A 22,066-nucleotide genomic window follows, 5' to 3' on the forward strand; every position below is an offset into this window, starting at 1 on the left:
CGTTCTCTCTCTTCAGGTGTTTTAGGACAATCCTCCCTACTGAGAGTAATTCCTGTGCCTATCGGTAGACAGACACTTTTGGAATTATCCATATTATACCTCCTTAAGATGGTATCAATGTACAAAGTCTGGGAAAGTCCAAGCAGCTTCCTAGATCTATCTCTATAGATCTTTATTCCTAATATATAAGATGTTTCTCCCAAGTCTTTCATGGAGAACAATTCAGATAGCCAAATCTTGGTACTTTGCAATGCCGGTATGTCATTCCCTATGAGCAATATATCATTAACATACAACAGTAAGAATATAATTGTGCTCCCACTAACCTTTTTATACACGCAAGGTTCTTCTTCGCATCTAACAAAATTGAACTTTTCAATTGTCTTGTTAAAGCGAATGTTCCAACTTCGAGAAGCTTGCTTTAGTCCATAAAATGGATCTTTGTAGCTTGCAAATTTTATTATGATCAGACGAAGATGTGAAACCTTCAGGTTGTGTCAGGTACACATCCTCTTCTAGCTCACCATTAAGGAAAGCTGTTTTCACATCCATTTGCCATATTTCATAATCATAGTATGCTGCTATAGCAAGCAAAATCCGAATAGATTTGAGCATTGCCACGGTAGAGAACGTCTCGTCGTAGTCGACTCCTTCTTTCTGACGATATCCGTTGGCAACAAGACGGGCTTTGTAGGTCTCCACCTTTTCGTTTGCTCCAATCTTTTTCTTAAAAACTCATTTAGAACCTATAGGTTTTATATCATTCGAAGGTTCAACTAAAGTCCATACTTTATTTTCCTTCATGGATTCCATTTCGGATTCCATGGCCTTTTGCCACCTCTCATAACCAGAACTTTGTATAGCCTCTTCATAGGTCTTAGGGTCATCATCATTATGATCAACCTCGTTTGATACATCATCGTGTACCATTAAATTTAATCTAGTTGGTACATGACGTTCTCGTGTAGATCTTCGAAGAGGTACTTGTACAACCCGTTCACCTTGTGCTAGATTTGGCTGTTGTTCAATTTGGTTTGGAATTGGTTCATTAACCTGTTCTTGAACTTCATTTAGTTCTTGAACTTCAACCGTTGAAGATGGCAACTTCCTTGGCAACTTTAAAACATCCAATAAAGGTTCTTCAACTTGAGTCTCTTGATCTTTATATTGTGTTGATTCATTAGTTTCTTGAACTTCATCAAGTTCTATTTATCCATTAGTAATTTCCTTCTAAAAGAAATTCCCTTTCCAAAAAGGTTGCTCCTCTGGCCACAAACACTTTATGGTCAGAAGGGTGATAGAAATAATATACCAAAGTAAGTATGTTGCTGCTTCCAAAGCATATCCCCATAAATTTATTGGAAGATCAGTGAACCCCATCATAGATCTCACCATATCTAATAAGGTTCGATTTCTCCTTTCAGACATACCATTGTGTTGTGGTATTCCTGGAGGTGTCTACTGTGAGAGAATCTCATTCTCTTTGAGATATCTGGTAAAATCTTCACTAAGATATTCTCCACCTCTATCAGACCTTAGTACTTTGATACTTTTACCAGCCTGCTTCTCAACTTCACTACGGAACCTTTTGAACATTTCAAAAGATTCAGACTTGTGTTTCATAAAATACACAAATCCATATCTTGACATATCATCAGTGAAGGTGATGAAGTAAGAATATCCGCCTCTAGCTTGAATTTTCATGGGCTCACAAACATCTGTATGAATTAGTCCCAATAATTCAGAAACTCTTTCTCCACTTTCAGTAAATGGAGATTTGGTCATTTTTCCTTTGAGACAAGATTCACAAGTTGGATATGATTCAAAATCATACTTGTCAAGGTACCCTTCCTTGTACAACTTGTTAACCAAGCCTGCAATGCCAAAGGTATGTATGATTTACATGATCATCTCTTTTCCTCTTAAGACTTGAAACATGCATAATCGAATTAACATTCACATTAGGTAAGACATATACATCATGTTGGAGATAGTCATTCACATATAAATTATCACCATAATTATAGAGCAAATATCATTACCTATAATAATGCGAAAACCATGTTTGTCTAATATAGAAGCTGAAATTATGTTCGAAATAAATTTAGGAACGTAATAACAATCATCCAACATAAGTACTTTGCCCGTAGGCATTATTAAAGAAATTGATCCTACAGCTACGATCGTAATTTTTGCACAATTTCCAACTTGTAGATTAACTTCTCCTTTCTTTAGTTTCCAACTTATCTTGAACCCTTACAATATATTGCAGATATTATAACCAGTGCCAGTATCTTTTAATTGGCTGTTGGTTTTCACTTTTCACTTGCTAGAGAAGTACACTAGAGCGATTTTAAGCTCATTCTGAGAGACAGAACATGCTAATAGATATAGGAATACAAGCCTAAATTGCACCTTGCACCAAGCATCTTTTTATTAACAAGTGATTAATCCTTTTGCCGATTATATATATATATTTGTTAGTCACTTCCATTTTTCTTATTCCTCTAGAACAATCAATATTTTATTTGACTATAGCTTTTGTCTAAAAGTAAGATTTATATGTTAAATGTGCTTCAAAGGTATTAATAACACTGATTTGCATTGCACACCACCTAACTATTAGTCAAATTTAAAGAAAGAGATAAATCAGCAGATGACTAATTCAACCACTTCAAAGTCCCTCTCCTGAATAAAGAAGAAAGAAAAAAGTACCAATACATTTGAGGATAATCTTGTACTGTTATGTTAATCTTGTACTGTTACTTTACATTTGAGGATATTATATTATACTTCAAAAAATAGTTCAAATACATTTTTCCTATATAAAGGGAGCAAAATCACACTTTTCAATTAACTGAGATTAAATGTATTGACTCATATATGATAAAGGACCTCAATTAGCATTTACCAATAATCCAGGGACCAAAAATGCTATTACCCCATCAAATAATATAAAATCAAATTCAAACCCTAGGTGATATTTGGCTTTGTCTACTTTTTTTATTTTACAAAATATATTATATTTTAAAATAGAGTATAAAAAAATAGTGTCAACTTCCTTACAATAGTTGACAAGTAGAGAAAGGGGGAAAAAGTAGCAACTTTCACGATCATTGGCACTACGAAATTAGTAAAGTATAAACGTCACTCTCCATTGTTGAAGTAGCGGCGACTTCCAAATCCTAACTACACCCAATCGAACATTTCTCTTTTTGGGTTTGGGTGTTGGAATTCAGCCGCAAATTTATGCACATGAGGTGTTCGACAGTTTGCCAATCTGTAGCAAGCTGCATGAATATACCAAATAGTACTACTGGAAGTCCTTATCTTCTGCCAAAACCCGTTAAATTCTCTAACAGTGCATTGGTGTTACGCTCGCCTAGTTCGTATGCTCATGTAAATGGGTTCTCTTGCCGCTGCGCCACTACGTCGGTGCCACCTGGCGAAGATGTGTTCTCAGTTGTTACTTCTAACACAAAGTCTGAAGTGGATTACCTTGGTCAAAGCACCAAAGGCGATTTGAACCTCAATTTTGGTACTATTCCATACATCTCTACAAGTAAGCTCAAAAAAAGAAGAGGATTTTGGCCTCTTTGGTTGAGCTTTTGAATTGATTCTGATTAGTTAAGTATGTGTTGCTCATTGCTTAAAAATGCCAGTTTGATGCACTAAGCTTCCACATTTTTTTTGGGTTTGGTTGGGTTGGGGTGGGGATTGGACCATACATTGGGTCTTGTATGCAACGGTCCAAAAATACTCTTTAACACGGTGTAATATTGTCCGTTTTGGGCAAACGTGCACGCCTTTTCCCAAAAGGTCTTCATACCATTAATAAGTAAACCATTTTTCTTTTCTTTTTTACTTCCATGTGGTACTTTGTTCACACCCAACAATCTTCCCCTTGAAGTAAGTTACACATGGCTCATCACCATTCATGGGCTAATTTGGAAGTAATTGTGTGTCACCCACATGATCTTAAGTATTTACGGTCATCGAAGCCCAAAGGCTGTATATGCATCTTCAAAGTCGTAAACCTCGTAGACGGGCAAAGGTACTAAGTCGGGCCCCACGCCACACTCTGCCATCTCCATAGTCCCGCCAAACCGTTGGCTCTTATATCAGTTATTGGACTAAACGGCCCAAAGACACTGTTAACATGGTGTGATATTGTCTGTTTTGGGCAAAGCCCGCACGGTTTTCCCTAAAAGGCCTTACAACATTAATAGTATCCAATTCCTTATAAGTAGATCATTTTTCTTTGCTGCTTTCCACGTGGGACTTTGTTCACACACACTCAACAAGTGTTGTCCCAAGGTTCCCCTTCTACTAATCGCTTAATTCACAAAAAAGCTGTAGCTTTTAAATTGCTTATGGTTATTCAAATCCTCCTTTAGCCCTTTGTTCCAGTTTATATGATACTCTTGGTATTTTGGTTTCCGCTAATTATAATAAAGGTGACTATCAAGAATTTAACTTCAATGAACTATTCAAATTCTAAATTTGATTTGGGTTTTCTTGATCAAACTAATGTTTTAACCACTATTTCACTACACACTTATATAATACGCAAGTCAAATTAACAATCCAAACTTTGTGTCGAGGCAAAAGCATCATAAAATGGAAGATTTTGTAATGACCTGCATCGGAAAAATGAAAGTTTTATTGATCACTTGCATTTGATAATAATAATAATAATAAAAGGTGGCTTTGTAATGATAACTGAAGTTTTAATTATAATGAATGAAATTGATTATTCAAATTAAACAGAGCTTTAAATAGAAAAGCAAAAGAAAAGAAGATACAACTTTTGGTGTATATAGTAGGGTGTTTTCCTTATCATTTTACCTTCGAATGATGCAGGAATTGATGGCCAGGCACTGCAAGGCCCTATTGAGGAGGTGGCAAAAATGGAAGCTCAAGAAGCAGAGAACCTGCTTAAACACTTGGGCATTCCGGTGCTGTAATACTGACCTTGTCTTTGTATTGCATTTATCAAGTTAGCATTTTGTTGTGCGTATCACTTGCTGAAATTTCTTACAATGAGCAAACACTTTTGCTCCGTGTCATGTGCTTACTGTTTGCTATGAACAGTACCGTTCTTTTTTTGGATGTCAATTGGATGTGAAATTGCAACTAGACAATGGTCCATTTAACTGCGCTCAAAATTTATATGCTAATCAATTTTTTGTGTGTAAATGATCTTGTATGATTATGTACAAAGCTTCATCTTGTGATAATCATATAATTACTTGAAGTTTTTTTTAAGTGAATGACCGATTTAGTCTCTTAATTGGCTGAAGCTATAGTAGTAGATTCTTATGTTTCTTATCTTATCGTTAAATATGAGATTTAGCTTTTCCCCCTCTCAACTAGGGAAAAATTAAGCTTATGTATATCTCAGTGTTGAGAGAGGGACATGTGATTCTTGTGGGCTTTTCTGCATGTTATATTCATTGAAATGCTTTTACAGCATGAACTAAAAAAAGGCATTGTATCTTAGCATCTTATTTTGCTAACTGCTTGCAGTGTTTACGTGACATCTCTGATGTTTAAATCCACTGAAGATTTGTCACCTCTTATTTTGGAAGCAGCTGTAGCATTGGCATGTTGATCTTTGCAATATCTGACTCATATAATGGTGCAGGTTCCGCATTCTGCTCGACATTCCCCCCGTGGCATATTCTGCACACGCACATTAAATCTACGATCAATAAGTGTAATTGGTTACGATATGGACTATACACTGATGCACTATAACGTGATGGTAAGTTCTTGTTTCGTGTGACATATTAGTTTGTGGTTTCCTTTTTACAAATTCAGGCAAATGTGTCGTTGCATATACATTTATTTCTTTCATTTACCCCCCACATTTATTATTTTCTTGATTTCTGACTTGCATAGGACAATGATATGCCAATGCTATGCAGGGAACTAGTCCTATAAGGCATCGTAGGCAGTTTTTATCCATATATCTGTTTTATTTGTTACTAATTCTTTTATCTTGGTGCCTTGTGAGGTTTATACTTCTTTTAGGTGTTAGAGGCTATTGAATTCTGATGAAAAGGAAAAAATGCTTTGTGTGTTATCAAAAAAAAGAAAAAGTGCTCTGTTTGCCCTAATTTCATTGACGTTGCTTGTTTGAGTTGCACTTTTTTTCAATTTTATTCTCTTAGGTTGTTGTTGGAAGTGCCATTGATTAGCATTTAGACTATAAAAGTTTTAATACATTGCTGTCATGTATATTCTTTTTTTTTTGTCCCTTGAGGAGCTTTAAATTGTCTTGTTTTTGTCATTGGTTACTGGTATAGTATGACGAAGTCCAATAATGTACAGGCCTGGGAAGGAAGGGCTTATGATTACTGCATGGAAAATCTGAGAAGTGTGGGTTTCCCTGTGGATGGGCTTGCATTTGACCCTGAACTGGTATAGTCTGACCATGTGATCATGTTAATGGTTTGTCTTTAATACCCATTTGAGGACATTTCATTGGAAAACAGGTGATTAGAGGTCTTGTAATAGACAAAGAGAAAGGTAACCTGGTTAAAGCAGATAGATTTGGGTATATTAAGAGGGCAATGCATGGAACGAGAATGCTCTCAACTCGAGAAGTGAGGTATGGCTTGGGATTTTGTGCCTGCTAATCAGTTCCAAATATCGATCCATATATCCATTTTTATAGCAAAGATGGTCCACAAATGTTGTTTTGCAAATTGGGAAAGTTTCAAATTTATTTGCTCCATGAAAATCTGAATGAATGTTCCACATTTTATGTGCTCTGTGGAAAATTGGGTAACATTTTGGGTAGCATCTCATATTTTCTATGTATGGAAGTGAGATTTACGGGAGAGAACTGGTTGATCTGCGTAAGGAGAGCAGATGGGAGTTCCTCAATACACTATTCTCAGTTTCAGAAGCAGTGGCTTATATGCAGGTAGATCACTTGGCCTCCCTCAATATACCATGCCATGACTGCCTACTAAATGACTTTATTTTTTCATGTTTGTCATATACATTTGTTAGGTTTTTTTATTGTGAAAGGATTTGTATGACTTCCATCTGTTCTTTATGCAGTTACTTTCCTATTAAAAAAAAGATCATTGTAGGTTGAGGGTTTTCATTAATCATTGTTTTATTTGTTATGTTTCTTTCTTTTTGGTTGAGGTGATTTGATTATCTGTTTTGTAATTGTTTTAGGGATCTTCTTGAGTTTGGTTTCTTTTTGAGCTATTTATTGATTGATAATAATTTAATGTTCTAGTTTGCTAGGATCAGAGGTTGTATGGCCTGTTTTATTGCCCTGGTTTATATCTTGGTGTCCTCTATAAACGCTTGACCATGAAGGGGATGGACACTCTTCATTCCTGAAAGGTCGCTTCGTTACTGCTCTCTGTTTTACGTTTCCTTCTCCACAGAGGATTCCAGCTAGCTCTGTTCCAACAACTTATTAACGAAAGTGTCATTGATCCTTGAGTTCTTTTTAGGAACTTTCTTAAACCAATTTTTCTTGAAGGTATTTCTGTCATTCCACCGCCTTATAAACTTCTGAATCAAGCAAAGATTTATGAGATTTCTTGATTTTAAAAAAAGATTGGAAGACGAGGGATGTCAAGACAAAGCTTCTTAAGGAAGCGCCAGCTAAGTATGGTGGTGAATTATAGTAAAATATGGTGAAAGTGGGCGGGTAAGTTATTAGGAAGAAGATACGATAGCGATTTTGTATAATAAATCTCTTTATTCTTTTTCCAAGAGTAGTGCATAATGCATTTCTGGCGGAGTAGAAGACTGTAAAGTTGTAGGCTAGTGTTGGCAATACTATGTAGGGACATGTTCAGAGAATGTTTAGTTTGAAAAGTTGTAATGCGATTGATGAGGGAGAAAGATTAAGGAAAAGACCTAAGATAGTCTCATGATTAATTCCATGTGTAGCTTGTCTCCTCAGGCTTGCAATCCTAAGAAAATGATTGTTGGAATAAGCACAACTGAGGGCTTGTGGACTATAGGTGCCTGGTTGAGCTGGAGGCTGATTTAGGTATTGTGGAATATCTTCCTTAAGTAGGTGCTTACTTTAGATGATCTCTTGACTTTGGGCGTCAGATTGTGGTGAACACGAGGTTTGTTATTGGTGCTTTTGCAGTTCAAAAGTGGATATTCTATAGTTGGCATGGCATGGATATTTTTTTCCGATAACTCTCGAGGGCTAGTATCGCACAGTCCGAAACTCGGATGATGATGGGCTCGCCCCTTTATCCTTCTCCACTAAAAGACTGCGCTTTTGTCTACGGCAAGGTTCGAACCCGTGCCGTACGCCTAATCAACACATCACGTGTTGCGCTCTACTGTTAAACCAAAGCCCTGGAGGCGGCATAGGGTATGGATATTGATTGTTTATTGGTTTATTCATATGTGATTTGCAAAGTATTTTTCTAGCTTTGTTCATGAAGCTACTTGTTTTTAATCCTTTCATAGAGGAGAACTTCTCCTAAAAGATGGTTTATCCTTTCTGTAGTTATATTTCCTTTTTTTATAGAAATGGAATACACTCATCTACCACGTATTTGCCAAAAGAGATTGATACCTAGATAGAAAGGACGTCTCCACAAACTGTGGTAAGAGGATAAAAATCTCTGTTTGACCTAAACTATTACTCATCCTACTTATAAGCTTCTCAGGCTCGAGAGGGCAACCTATGCAGAAGTGAAGAGAAGGTCAATTGCAGTCTCTTAGAGGTGCCTTGATATAGTTTGCAAAAGATTTTGGTCTTTGCCATTGCCCAAATTGATCAAAGAAGCGAACTCCGTCTTCAAAAAATATTCATTTCTCATCCCCTTTTCTACAGAAAGAATATTTTCCTTTGTTAAACAAGTTATAAACAAGCTGGAAAGAGAATCTTGCAGAGTTTTGCTCCATAAGATGCTAGATATGTATGCTGAAGTTTGATTGTTCGCAAATGGTTGCTTTAAATTTTCATTTTAAGTTTTTGTTCCGCATTCAGTTAATTTGTTGTTGAACCTGCAAAAGATGAGATCAGTCTAATAAGTAATGTTTACTGAAGTGGTTCTCTCTTTTGATAAACAAATTCTACGATACTCGTAGTACTACTCCTTTCGGTAGAGGCTGATATTTTGCTAAACTATATTTGGGTAAAGTTTCATCCAGTTGCTTGTTTCTGCTTAACGATGTTATATTCGAATTGCATAAATTTCTTGAACATCAGGGGTTTTAACAAAGAAGAATGTATCTAGCTCTAAGTATTGCTTCTTCAGCACTTTAGCCCTATGTCCTAGACACATCTCTTTTGCAGATGGTAGATAGGCTGGATGAAGGAGTTATAGGACCAGATCTCTGTCCACTTGATTATAAAGGGCTTTACAAGGTATGATTTGGATGCTGTGCGTGAATGGATTGTGATCTGAACCTTGAGTTTGCCAACTCTTTTGTATTCTATTTAGGCTGTTGGTAAGGCACTCTTCAGGGCACATGTAGAAGGTCAACTGAAGGTATGTGTTTCGTTGATCCATAGTTTCACATGTTGGGAGCTGGAAATATCACTCTAATCTGTGTCACCCATGCAGAGTGAGATAATGTCCAAACCTGAACTATTTGTAGAGCCTGATCCTGAGCTACCTTTGGCATTATTGGATCAAAAGGAGGTGTAACTCTATCCATTTGAATTAAATATCATTGTTCTATTTTAGAGCCTTGCATGAATAAACTTAATGATTTTAGCCTAGCAAGTCTGTAAAGGTACAATAAGACAATCAAGGGTGAGATTAAGTTGTCCAATTTCATATTTAATATTTATTTGAGCTCCTAACAAAAAAAGATGGTTGATTTAGCATCTAACATTTCATGTTTCGTCAGGCTGGGAAGAGGCTCTTGCTGATTACAAATTCAGATTATCATTACACAGACAAAATGATGCAGCATTCGTTTAATCGGTATCTTCCCAATGATATGAGCTGGCGAGATCTATTTGAGATGGTAAGTAGAACAAGATCACGATAATAGCTAATTTACTTTATCTCCAACAGTTAGCCACTTAAGTCTTGATCTCATAGTATTAATGCATTGAAGAGAAGATTATATAAAAGATAATTTTGTCTTGCCAAATGTCATAGTTAGAATTTGAGGGCTAACTATTTTGACTCTTTTATTGTGTGCTACAAATTAAAGTCCTCTTTCCATTTCCCAATCGTTCTGCTCATATTGAGTTCTGGACAATCAATGCATAAGTTCTCCTTGTTGTTGAGCTCCTCTTATGTTGTTAATTTTAAAAAAAGAACTTTGGTCTAACCCAACTCAAAAGTTAACTCATGATACGAGGATTACCCCGTATTCAATCCATTCCTTCAACCAATACAGGCCACCCCAATACCACGCACGCCTAGTGTTGACAATCCAGAGCGTGGACAACATGACATAGGGACCCAACATTTCATACATCAAGAATAAGGATGGGTCTGGCTCTGATGTCACGTTATGAAAATGTAGCAGGGGCATAAGCCAACTGCAAGGTAAGGATTGTCCAAGACCATAAGGAGACAACAACTTGTTTCCTCATTGAATTTGGGATACTCAACAGTTAAATTGGATGACATAAACTAAATGATTATTAATAACTCTTACCATATCCTACTTGGAAAGAATGGTGTTGCAACTTGCAAATTACAAGAAAAGAGAAAGAAAGAACAAAAAAAGGAAACCATGTAACTCTGACATAAAGGAGAGAACGATCACCTTTATTTGTATTTTTATTTTCTTTTTCAGTAATTTTTTCTTTGGCGATGGGCAAGTACAAAATATTTCTTAGCAGCTATTCTTTTGGACCTGGGTCTAACTCATCCACAAAACTAGTTCATGAACGAGGATTGTCCAATAGTATGTAAGGAAACAATAACTCATTAGCTTAGCCTATGTGGGACACTTAACAGTTTGGCAAAAGCTTCTTTTTCGTTCCCCCTTCATCTCTGTAATAAGTCATAGAAAGTACTTGCTTAACTGCCTTTCCTTTTTCCTCTTTGTTTTGGGGGTGGTGGTGGGGTGGTGGTGGTGGTTGGGTTTCCTTGCTAAATTCATATATGTTTGATACTTTTCAATTTTTTGTTAATTGTACGCTTTACTTCAAAGAAGCATGCTCTTCAATTCTCGCTCTTTGTGTCAACCTCCATGGACCTTGCAATTAAAATAACTAACTTTATTATTAAACCGACCTCCTAACATTGATATTCAACAAAAAGAACCAAACAATCTCGTTTGGATCACGTTTTGCATCATTATTTGGCGGACACACTTCTCTGAAGCGCATGGCTTCACCCATGAAGCGATAAGCCGATAACCCCTTGCTTCGCATTGTTTCATCTTTTTAAGTGACGAACCAATTGTTTTTAATTACACTGGGTGGCCTAGATATTTGTTTGGGTAGAAAATGACAATCCACAAGTTGGATGGTCTTTATGGATTGATTCTTGAGGACAATTAGCAGAATGATTGTTATCATTGAAAGAAACTCTAGAAGGGAAAAATGTCAAAAATTGTGTGGGGTTGGAGCTAGTCTTTTTTGAAATCCTTTTATTAGTAAGAATTTTTTCTAGTCTGGTAATATTGCATTTATGAGGTCTTGTTTTCTCTGTCCAGTGATTAATTTATTGAAACATTAAATGGTTCTGTAACTAAATCTATTTTCCTTCTTTATCATTTGCAGGTTATAGTCTCATCTAGGAAGCCGGAATTCTTCCAAATGTCCCACCCAATGTATGAAGTTGTGACTGGTGAAGGTCTAATGCGTCCTTGTTTTAAGGCTCGCCCAGGTGATTAATTCTTCTAATTAATGATACGAAAATCATCCCTTATTTTGATAAGTAAATGAAATCATCTCCTCCTTATGTCTCATTCTAGCACAATTTCTTTTTCTAACATTTTTCGCCATCTCTGTATATGGTTGGCAAATGAGCCAGATGAGATCCCAGTGGAATTTTGAAAGGACGCGGCCGGAACAGCCTTGGAGTGGCTTACTGGATTGTTTAATATCATTTTTAGGACGAAGAGGATGCCCAAAGAATAAGGTGGAACTTGATGATTCCGTTGTACAAGAACAAAGGTGAAGTCCAGAATTGCAACAACTTTAGGGGTATCAAGCTGCTGAGTCATAGTATGAAAATTTGGGAGAGGGTGGTAGAGAGGAGGGTGCGGAGGAGAGTGTCTATTTCTGAGAACTAGTTCGGATTCATGCCGGGGCGGTCGACTACATAAGCCATTCATCTTGTGAGGGGATTGATGGAGCAGTACGAGGAAGAAGGACTTGCATATGGTGTTCATTGACCTAGAAAGAACTTATGAAAAAGTTTCGAGGGAGGTTCTATGGAGATATTTGGAGGTTAGCGGTGTTCCGGTAGCATACACTAGGGTGATTAAGGACAGGTACGATAGAGCTAAGACCGAGTGTGGACTGTGGGAGGAGACTATGAACATTTTCCAGTGGTAATAGGGTTGCATCAGAGCTCTGCTCTTAGCCCATTTTTATTCGCCCTAGCGATGGATGTGCTGATGCGACACTTTCAAGGGAAGGTGTCATGGTGTATGTTATTTGCAGATAAATAGTGTTGATTGACGAGACGTGAGGCGGGGTTAACGGTAGGCTGGAGGTTTGGAGACAGACTCTGGAGTTTAAAAGTTTCTAGTTGAGTAGGAAGAAAACAGAGTATTGGAGTGCAAGTTCAATGATGGGATGCATGACGCCGAAATGGAAGTGAAGCTTGATACACAAGTCATCCCTAAGAGAGATAGTTTCAAATATCTTGGGTTTGTATTCCAAGGCAACCGGGAGATTGACGAGAATGTTACACATCGTACTGGAGCAGGGTGGATGAAATGAATGCTCGCTTATGGTGTTTTGTGCAGTGTTTTGGAAAGCGTTAAGCGCAAAAAAGCGACGAGGCCTCGCTTCACAGAAGCGAGAAGCGAAGCGCACGCTTTTTTGCTGTGAAGCGCAATTTAACACATAAATAAAAAAAATAGGCATAGATAAATGGCTAAGAACTCATTAAAAATAACACATTAAGCAAATGTTTCAATTCTTGAATCAAGAAGCAAATAATAGATGCTAAAGCTAGATAGTGAATAATCCTCAAAAGTCATAACATATTAAGCAAGTGCAAAACAAAATCACAAAAGGAGCAACATCCTATTCTTCAACAAGATCTCCAAACTCTTGAAGCGTCATCATGTTCGAGTTATTATATTGGTCATCATCATCTTCTTCTTCATCGGAGCTTCATTAATTAAGGTTCTACTTGTACATGTACTTTTACTTGTAGATACTCTTTCTTTGCTCCTTAAAGTACTTCCCCTAAAACCATAAACATTCTCTTCAACTCCACTTGCCATAGCAACATGACCAAAAGTGAGACCTTCTCCTTCAAACACTTCTTCTTCTTCGTGATTTTCTGGGCCTCCAGTTAACCATTCATTTGCTTCAGATATTGCGAGCTTTGTAACGACGAGCCAATGTTCTATTATATTTTACGAACACGAGATCATTGAGTTTCTTTAGCTCAAGTCTGTTCCTCTTCTTAGTATGAATCTGCAGATGTAGAAAGTAACTAAGAGGAGTACTTAGGACAATTGAGATAAACTTTAATTTAGTAATAATGTAATATAGCTTCTCACATGTTCATAAACACTCCAATTTCTCTCGCATCCGGATGAGCTACTAGCTAAGCTTTGAACTCTAATAGCAAATTGTTGCAAGTTAGGAATATCATAACCAAATTGCATCCACCATTCAACTGTAGAAGTATTATTTTAGAAGTTAATAACTTGAAAGTTAAAGCTCTAAAGAGTAAAACAATTGAAAAAAATTGCTCACCCTGTGCCAATTTGGTTCTGCCTCTAATGGTCGAAGCTAATCCAAGAATTCCATCGGCTTGCATATACACACCAAGCTCTTGCCCTATTTTGTCTTGCATCGCTTCATCTGGCACCAACTTCGCAACACATGCATGGTACCCCTTCCAAATGTTTAAATCTAAAATCTTGTTCTCATTGTTTGTGTAAAACAATCCGGGGTTCAAAATATGCCCTGCTGCATGTAAAGGTTGATGAAGCTGATCATCCCACCTTTTATCAATGATTTCAAACACTCTCTCATATTTCCTCCTATCATGATCACATGCCTTCTCAATAGCTTCTTTAGCCCTATCCATGGCTTCATAAATGTATCCCATTGGTGGTTTTTCTCCCCATCCACCAAACGAAGTACACTAACCAAAAAATTACCAACTTTAAGTGCTTGAACAGTGTCATTCCAAAAATATGGACCAATAATAAATCTCGCAACTTCTTTCCCAAGAGCTTCCTTTGCATAGATACTCTCACTCCATTCGGTTGACAAGACCAACGTTCGCAAATTTTGCTTTTGCAGGTAAAAGGTATGCAAGGTCAAGATAGCTGTTGCGAATCTTGTCTTAGCCGGTTTCACCAAATTTCTTTGTTTTGTGTATCTCTTCATCATGTTCAACAACAACGGCCTTTGACTAATGTAAGAATGTATCTTGATCGCCTTAGCAAAAACTGTACGAAGTCAAATTTCATAGTTAATAAGTATAAGCTATTAACATTAAGGTTAAAAATTTAAAATAGAAAATAAGAACCGCTTGTTCACCTGTAGCATATGGGGCTAACTTGAAAATGTCACCAAACATCAAGTTGATACAATGTGCAGCACAAGGAGTCTAATAAATATTTGGGAAAACTCCTTTCAACATGTCACCCGCTTTTTTATTCTCACTTGCGTTATCAGTGACAACTTGAACCACATTTTCCGGTCCAACATTCAATATTGTCTTCTCAAACAAGTTGAACATTTTATTGGAATTGGTTGAGGAGTCACTAGCATCATAAGATTCAAGAAACACACTACCCCTCGGAGAATTCACCAAAACATTAATGACCATTTTTCCATTTTTTGCAGTCCATTTGTCCATCATAATGGAACAACCATAAACTTTTCATTGCGCCTTATGCTCCTCGACAATCTTGTCTGTCTTCTCCACCTCCTTTTTTAGACAAGGAACTCTTACTTCGTGATTTGTAGGGGGCTTCATTCTCGGGCCATATTGGCCAACGGACTCAATGAATTCACCAAAACTATCGGTGTAATTCACACAATTAAAAGGGAGCCCCGCATCATACATCCACCTTGCAAAAGCATCTACATCACGCTCCCTCAAACTCTTCCTACAAGATTCTAAGTCAACATCTTCACCCTTTCTCTTTTCATTTGGTTTTTGTGAGAAAAAAAATTAAGAGGACCTTTCACATTGCTACTGGTGGTAGATGATCCACTTCCACTTGTTGAATTCTTTCTTTGAGATTTAGAGGGAGGTGGCCTCATTATATCATTGACTTCATCGTCATCCTCATCCATTTGACTATCTTCGCCAAGAAGATTAATCATAGATGCTCCATGGCTCATTGGATTTTTTAACTCATTTTTTTCTCAACATAATCTCTCATTTCTTTCTTAACAGTAACCGGAACACTTGGACATTCTTTGACATCTCTAAAACCACTGATTAGATGTCTCTTGTGACGATGTATTCCACCGTTATAAATTTTTTGACAAAAGATACATTGCACTCTTGAGTTATTATTGCCAACTGCAACTCCATACGCCCAAGCTGGATCTCTTTTTTGGCTTGATGCCATTGAATAATCAAATTAAATTTACTACAATCAACAACCAAAAAAAATTATAATTAATTCACAGAACAAAACAGAAAACAGAGCATAAAGGGCACTTTTAATAACAGAAAACAGAGCATAAAGAACACTTTTAATAACAGAACAAAAAGAAGTCATTTAGGGCAACATATGAGCGCTTAATCTGGAGAAAAAAATTGAAAGAAAAACAGAAGAGAAGAAGAATAACAGAAGAATACAGAAAACATAGCATGAAGAAGAAGAACAGAAGAACAAAAGAAGAAGACTAGAAGAACAGAAGAAGAAGAAGAAGAAGAAGAAGAAGAAGAAGAAGAAGAAGAAGAAGAAGAAGAGACGAAGAAGAAGAAGAAGAAACTTACCTGTTTTGGAGCAGGAGTGGTCTGTCGCAGACTAGAAGAAGAAGAATTGAAGAAGAAGACTAGAAGAAGAAGAAGAAACTTACCTGTTTTGCAGCAACAGTGGTCTGTCGCAGTGTCGCTGGAGTTCGCTGGGCTGGAGAAGAAGACCAGCGAATGTTTTGGTAACAGATGCCTTTGGAGCGTATGTTTATTTGCCCAAAATTTTTAAAAAAGCCCTAGCTTCAGTTAAGCGAGCTTTTTATCGCTTTTCTTAACGCGTCGCTTCTCGCTTAAGCACGCTTTTCTAGTGTGAGTCGCTTTTTTTCTAGAAAAGCGTAACCCCTGCGCCTCGCCTCGCTTCGTCGCTTAAAGCGAGAAGCGAGCGCTTTTAATAACCATGGTTTTGTGTAATAAGAATGTACCACCAAGACTTATGATAAGAATGGACCTTGGGCCTAACTCAACCCCAAAAGCTAGTTTGGGGTTGAGTTAGGCCCAAGGTCCATTCTTATCATTGTATCAGAGCCAGACCCATCCCAATTTATTGTTACCGATGTTGGGCCCCCATTCATATTGTCCACGCTCCAGTTGCAGGCCAGGGCGTGGAGGGGGAGGGGGTGTTGAGTTGTATCCCACATCGGTGGGTTATGAGTATTTTGGTCTCCTTATATGACTTGGGCAATCCTCACCTCATAAACTAGCTTTTGGGGTTGAGTTAGGCCTAAGGTCCATTCTTATCAACTTAAAAGGAAAGTTCTACAGAGTGGTGGTTAGACCGACCATGTTATATGGCACCGAGCGTTGACCAATCAAGAAATCCCATATCCAGAAGATGAAAGTAGCAGAAATGAGGATGTTGAGATGGATGCGTGGCATACAAGGAAAGATAGGAATATGAATGAAGTTATTAGGGACAGGGTGAAAGTGGCACCTGTGGAGGACAAATTGCGGGAATCAAGGGTGAGATGGTTCAAGCATGTGAAAATGAGAGACGTAGATGCCCCGGTTAGGAGGTGCGAGAGGTTGATCATGGCGGGTTGAGTACAGGTAGAGGTAGGGTCGAAGAAGTACTTAGGGATAGGTAATTAGGTAGGACATGGCATTGCTTCAGCTTACCGAGGATATGTCCCTCGATAGGAAGATGTAGTGGTCGAGTATTAGGGTTGCAGGTTGATAGGTAGTCAAGAGTTTCTCGTAGTCTTACATGTAGTATTAGTACTATTTTTGTATTTTCTTATTCTTAGATGTTTATTGTTACTCGTTTTGCCGTTCGCTTCCGTTATCTTATTACTTTGTTGTTGCTATGGTTTGTTGCTTCTTTTTCACTATTCCTTGAGCCGAGGGTCTATCGATAACTGCCTCTCTACCTTCACAAGGTAGGGGTAAGGTCTGCATACATATTATACTCCCCAGACTCTACTTGTGGGATTACACTAAGTTTGTTGTTGTTGTATATGGTTGGCTTAATGTGTAACTTTTGTTTTATTTCTCAATGAAATTTGCTTCTTATTGATACATTTCAATTATGAAAGTAGTTGGATTTTAAAGGTCACCATATCCTCGGATGGCATACCATGGAGTAAGACTTGAATAATTGGATTAGACTTGTCAAATTTAGTTTCTTAAGTTCCAGTAAAGCCTACAAACATCTTAGCTTAGTTCAGGGCTTCAGGATTTTCAAGGAGTAAGTATCCGAAACAGAAAGAAAAAGAAGGATGAAACAAGCTAACTGATTAATGGGGTGGTAGCTAATTTTAACAATGCTTAAATGTAATTGTTACATATATTAAAAGAGAAACAGAAGATGGATATTTAGAGAAGGAAAGGCCGAAAGGGGAACGGATAATCTCATTGTTGAAATTATTCTTCATATTTATCTGTTTATACCTGAGGAGTACATACTGCTTTTACGGCGATGAAATAAAGCAGCTTGCAGATGACGGAAACTTAATTGCCTTGGGAAACTTTGAGTTAGAGAAATTCTGCTGCTAAAGATTCGCTTGGAGTTTAAGCTATGTTCCTAGTGTAGTTATCCTGTTGTGGGAGAAGCATGGTGACAGCTGACCGAGTTTTCGATAATGGGCTGTCATTAAAACTACTAAAGGACTGCGTAGGGCCCATAAGAACTGGCACAGTAGCCCAACAGCATGACCCTAACAATGTATTTTGACCCCAAAAAAAGGGTAGGAAAAAAATAGAAATAGATTATCCTCCGACCTCGTCATGCAAAAATGATGTTATTTTTCTTTGTGCTTGAAATACCTCTAAAAGTTTCTTGCTTTTGATTTAGGATCTGAATTTTGTAGGTGTTAGGCTTCTTTGAGTTTTCACTTGTCAGGAGTTTTCTCCAGCGATCGCCATAACATTTGGCCATTGATAATATTTCATATTTGCTATTGAACATGGACAGGACTTGTCCTTCCTACAAGCTGCACCTATTGCTGGAGCTAATAATTTTCTTATAGGTGGGTTGTACTCTGGAGGAAGCGCTCAGATGATTGAGAGTTCTCTCAATGTCCATGGAGATGAAATCTTATATGTTGGTGATCATATATATACGGATGTAAGCGTATCCAAGGTCCATCTCCGGTGGAGAACTGCTTTGATTTGTCGAGAACTAGAAGAGGAGGTTAGTTAATCTTCGTTAGATCTTTGGGATTGGGTCTTTCCCTTTTGGCTCCATTAGTTGGATTTGGGGGTTCCATTTGGTGGAATCTTTTGGAGTTTAGTATCTTACTTGCTTTCTATTTCAGTGTTATTCAGTATCTTACAAGCTTTTAATTCTTATTCTGCAGTATAATGCCTTAATTCATAGTCAACAACATCGAGCTACTTTGATTGATCTTATCAATCAAAAGGAGGTTCTAGGTGATCTTTTTAACCAACTTAGGCTTGCTCTTCAGAGGAGAACCATGGGACGTCCTGCACAGGTAAGTTTGCTATATCTACCATATATATATTCTTGCTCTTTTGTAGATTAACCTTAAATATTCTTCCTCCCGTTTCATGTTTGCAAGTAATGTCTTCAAAATTCAATTTTACATGTTGCTTGGAACTATGCAAATCAAATGCAAAGTATCACCTGTTAACTCTTGATATTGTATTACGTATCTCATTGAAGGTGTTTACTGCAATGGCAAGCTGAACCTACAGGATTACAAGTTGGTAGAAAGAGTTAATCCTTATTTTTCTGGAAACCATCGAAAGGAAAATGGATGCCTGCAAATTGTATTACAATGTAGCTTTGAAACAGAGTACAACACTCTGTCAGATCATAAGCAGTTTGTTTGAGAATTTCCCTTCTATAGTTCTTTCTCACTTTTCTGGTGGATTATTCTTCGGGGGGAAAATATTGAACTGGATGTATGTTGTGTGGGAATATACTTTTTTATGCTGTTGTTATAGTTCTGTTTTGCTATAGTCTTTAACCAGTATCTGGAAAAAGACAAAAAAGGAAGAAAAAGGTCTGGCTCTCTAACAAGGCTATTTGCAATGTCTTAGTAACTTATGTAGGTTCCTTTGTCCTATCATTTTGTTACTTGATGTAACCAATTTAAAGATGTATTGCCTTATTATGCATCAGACCCTTGCTGCCACACATATGGAAGATAATGAACTCACAGAAAGCATGCAAAAGCTACTTGTCGTTATGCAGAGGCTAGACCAGAAAATTGGTCCAATGTTGGATGAGGACGGAGAGCTTTTCAATAAAAGGTGATTTGGAGATTTTTCTTTTGGAGTTACCTGTCTCTTCAATTCAGCCTCAGATTTCTTACAGTAGTTTTATTTATGGTTTCATTAGCTCTTAGTTGATATTTTAATGTTCAGAGTGAGTCAACATCACCTCGACCAAGTTTAACGTATAAAGGTTGAAGGAATGTTTACTTGCAGATCTGCATGTTTTCTCGATGAGCTCACAGGAATGGTTTCTTTTTCAATTTACGAATTTGGACTTGAGGGTAATCTATCTGCCTTATTTTCTCTTTCAGGTGGGGTTATCTTTCGCGTGCAGGTCTGTGGGATAAAAGCCACTTGATGCGTCAAATTGAGAAGTATGTCAATGTGCTGTGAAAATTTATGTCATTTCCCCTATTAATTGATGGTAAAATATTTTTGTAAGTATCTGGACTGTTTTTACATCTTTTTAACTTGAAACTGCAGATATGCTGATATTTATACTTCCAGAGTTTCAAACTTCCTCCACTATACACCTTTCATGTATTTCCGTGCCCAAGAACAGGTATTCAAGGGTTGCTGGTAACTGTGCATGAAATTATGAGTGCTCTCTAGTAAATAACATCAAGCAAGATTGATTTCTTTTGAAACCTATTACTCCCTCCGGCCCGAATTAATACGACACTCCTTCCGTTTTGGAATGTTCATGAATATTTGAAACTAAAAAATTGGGTTTGAGGTGAAACTTTTTTCTGCTTTCCTAGAGCACGTCTCATTCATGCTAGGAAATCTGTATTTTAAATAATAAGTGGTTGCCCCTTATATCAAGTCCTAGTTTGCTTTCAAAATGCTTACATCTAGTTGGCTGGTTGTATTTATCTATTTCCAATCCTTGGTCATGCCTGAGAAGATTTGATCCAGGGGTAATCCAGAGTTGTCCAACAAAACCTTGGCCTTCTAGTGGTCTATCTGTAGTAAAGGCTCACTTGTATGAGAGTTTGCATTTCCTGTTTCTCTACGTCTTGTCACCCAGAAATTTTGGATAGTTATTACTTTTTGAGATGTGTTTTCTTTTCTTTGATATAATGATAAGACACACCAATAAGTTACAGAATTTATTTTTTGATGGATAAAATTACTCTCTTTGAAGGTAAGCTCTTTACTTTACCAAAAAAATAAAATAACCTTTTTGAAGTTCTGGTGTAATAGAATGCCTGCAACATAGCTAGTTCTGGAACAAACTAATCCCTTGGGATAATGGCTGGACTATTTCATCGAGCAGCACTAATATTGTTCTGTAAATTAAAATGCATCTTCCATTTGTGGCAGCTCTAGCTCCATTTAGTGGCTTTTTCTTTTCAATCTTTTCTTGTTTGTTGGACAGTGAGCTTGTGGTTACAGTTCAGATTGAGTATTCTCTGCTAATCACTGTAGTCTCTTGACATTTGGACCAACATTTTCTCTCTTTCTAATGTACTTCTTTCTTCATGCAGAATCTCGCCCATGATTCATACACATTTGACCATCTACGGCGTGATAATTAACAGGAGTGGTGGAATCTCATTGTAGCTCTATGGCTAGTTCTCAGTTGTATATTAGATGTTAAATTTGGCATCGTCTCTCCTCCACCCTTGTACTCCAACCCCACACCTGCTTCAACGTGCTGTTGCAGGAATCCAGTATCTGCTATCCAATGGCATAGCTATGTTATTGTACAAGTAAACAACTGAGACAGTTCATAATAATCACTAGAAAAACCTAAGTCATCAAAGCCGTCCTGCCAGTTCATTGTATTGACTTATGTTTTAGTGAAATGTAGCTCTCTTTGACATTCTCACTGCATCTGTTTTTACTATTCAGAAGACTTTTTGGATTTGAGAACTTGCCAGATTTTATATTGATATCAATGGCGACTTTGTTGGATATTGTGGAACAGCATGGAGTTATGGAGAACCCCCCCCCCCCCCCAACTCCACCTTTTTTCTGTTAAATTAGTGGTGGAGGTTTTACTCTGGTTAATTTCAGATGCAATGAGCCAGTCTTTACCATATTACATTGTTGTTATTATTATTTGCTACTTGGTTGCTTTATCTCCACTGTTCCTTGAGCCGAGGGTCTATCGGAAACTACCTCCCTATCTCTATAAGGTAGGAGGTAAGGTCTGCGTACACACTATCCTCCCCAGACCCCATTTATGCGAGTACACTGGTTTTTATTTTTTTTAATTTTATGTTGTAATGAGCCAGCCTTTAATAGGCTTCCAAGATGTGCAGCAGTATATCTCCCGAGCCATGGATCCTTTCTGTTCCCAAGAGTTTGTGTGATTCTGG

The 22,066-nt window shown here is 37.4% G+C and overlaps 1 protein-coding gene across 2 annotated transcripts; it reads left to right on the top strand.

The window, feature by feature from the left end:
• The first annotated feature begins 3,041 nt into the window (after window positions 1–3,041).
• Window positions 3,042–21,573, top strand: LOC104219792 (uncharacterized). 2 transcript variants are annotated; one of them, XM_009770530.2, is made up of 17 exons: window positions 3,042–3,562; window positions 4,864–4,958; window positions 5,648–5,767; window positions 6,337–6,426; window positions 6,501–6,616; window positions 6,835–6,934; window positions 9,305–9,376; window positions 9,453–9,500; window positions 9,576–9,653; window positions 9,865–9,984; window positions 11,705–11,810; window positions 18,527–18,690; window positions 18,857–18,991; window positions 19,645–19,775; window positions 20,051–20,113; window positions 20,223–20,301; window positions 21,230–21,573. In XM_009770530.2, the coding sequence occupies exons 1-17, from the start codon at window positions 3,250–3,252 to the stop codon at window positions 21,278–21,280; spliced, it is 1,881 nt and encodes a 626-aa protein (XP_009768832.1). In that variant the 5' UTR covers window positions 3,042–3,249; the 3' UTR covers window positions 21,281–21,573. The 2 variants fall into 2 exon arrangements, with proteins under 2 accessions (XP_009768832.1, XP_009768833.1); XM_009770531.2 differs by having other exon boundaries at window positions 3,043–3,538.
• Window positions 21,574–22,066: the final 493 nt, after the last annotated feature.

The sequence above is a fragment of the Nicotiana sylvestris genome, chromosome 10 (genome assembly GCF_000393655.2).
Source record: "Nicotiana sylvestris chromosome 10, ASM39365v2, whole genome shotgun sequence".
Lineage (NCBI taxonomy): Eukaryota > Viridiplantae > Streptophyta > Magnoliopsida > Solanales > Solanaceae > Nicotiana > Nicotiana sylvestris.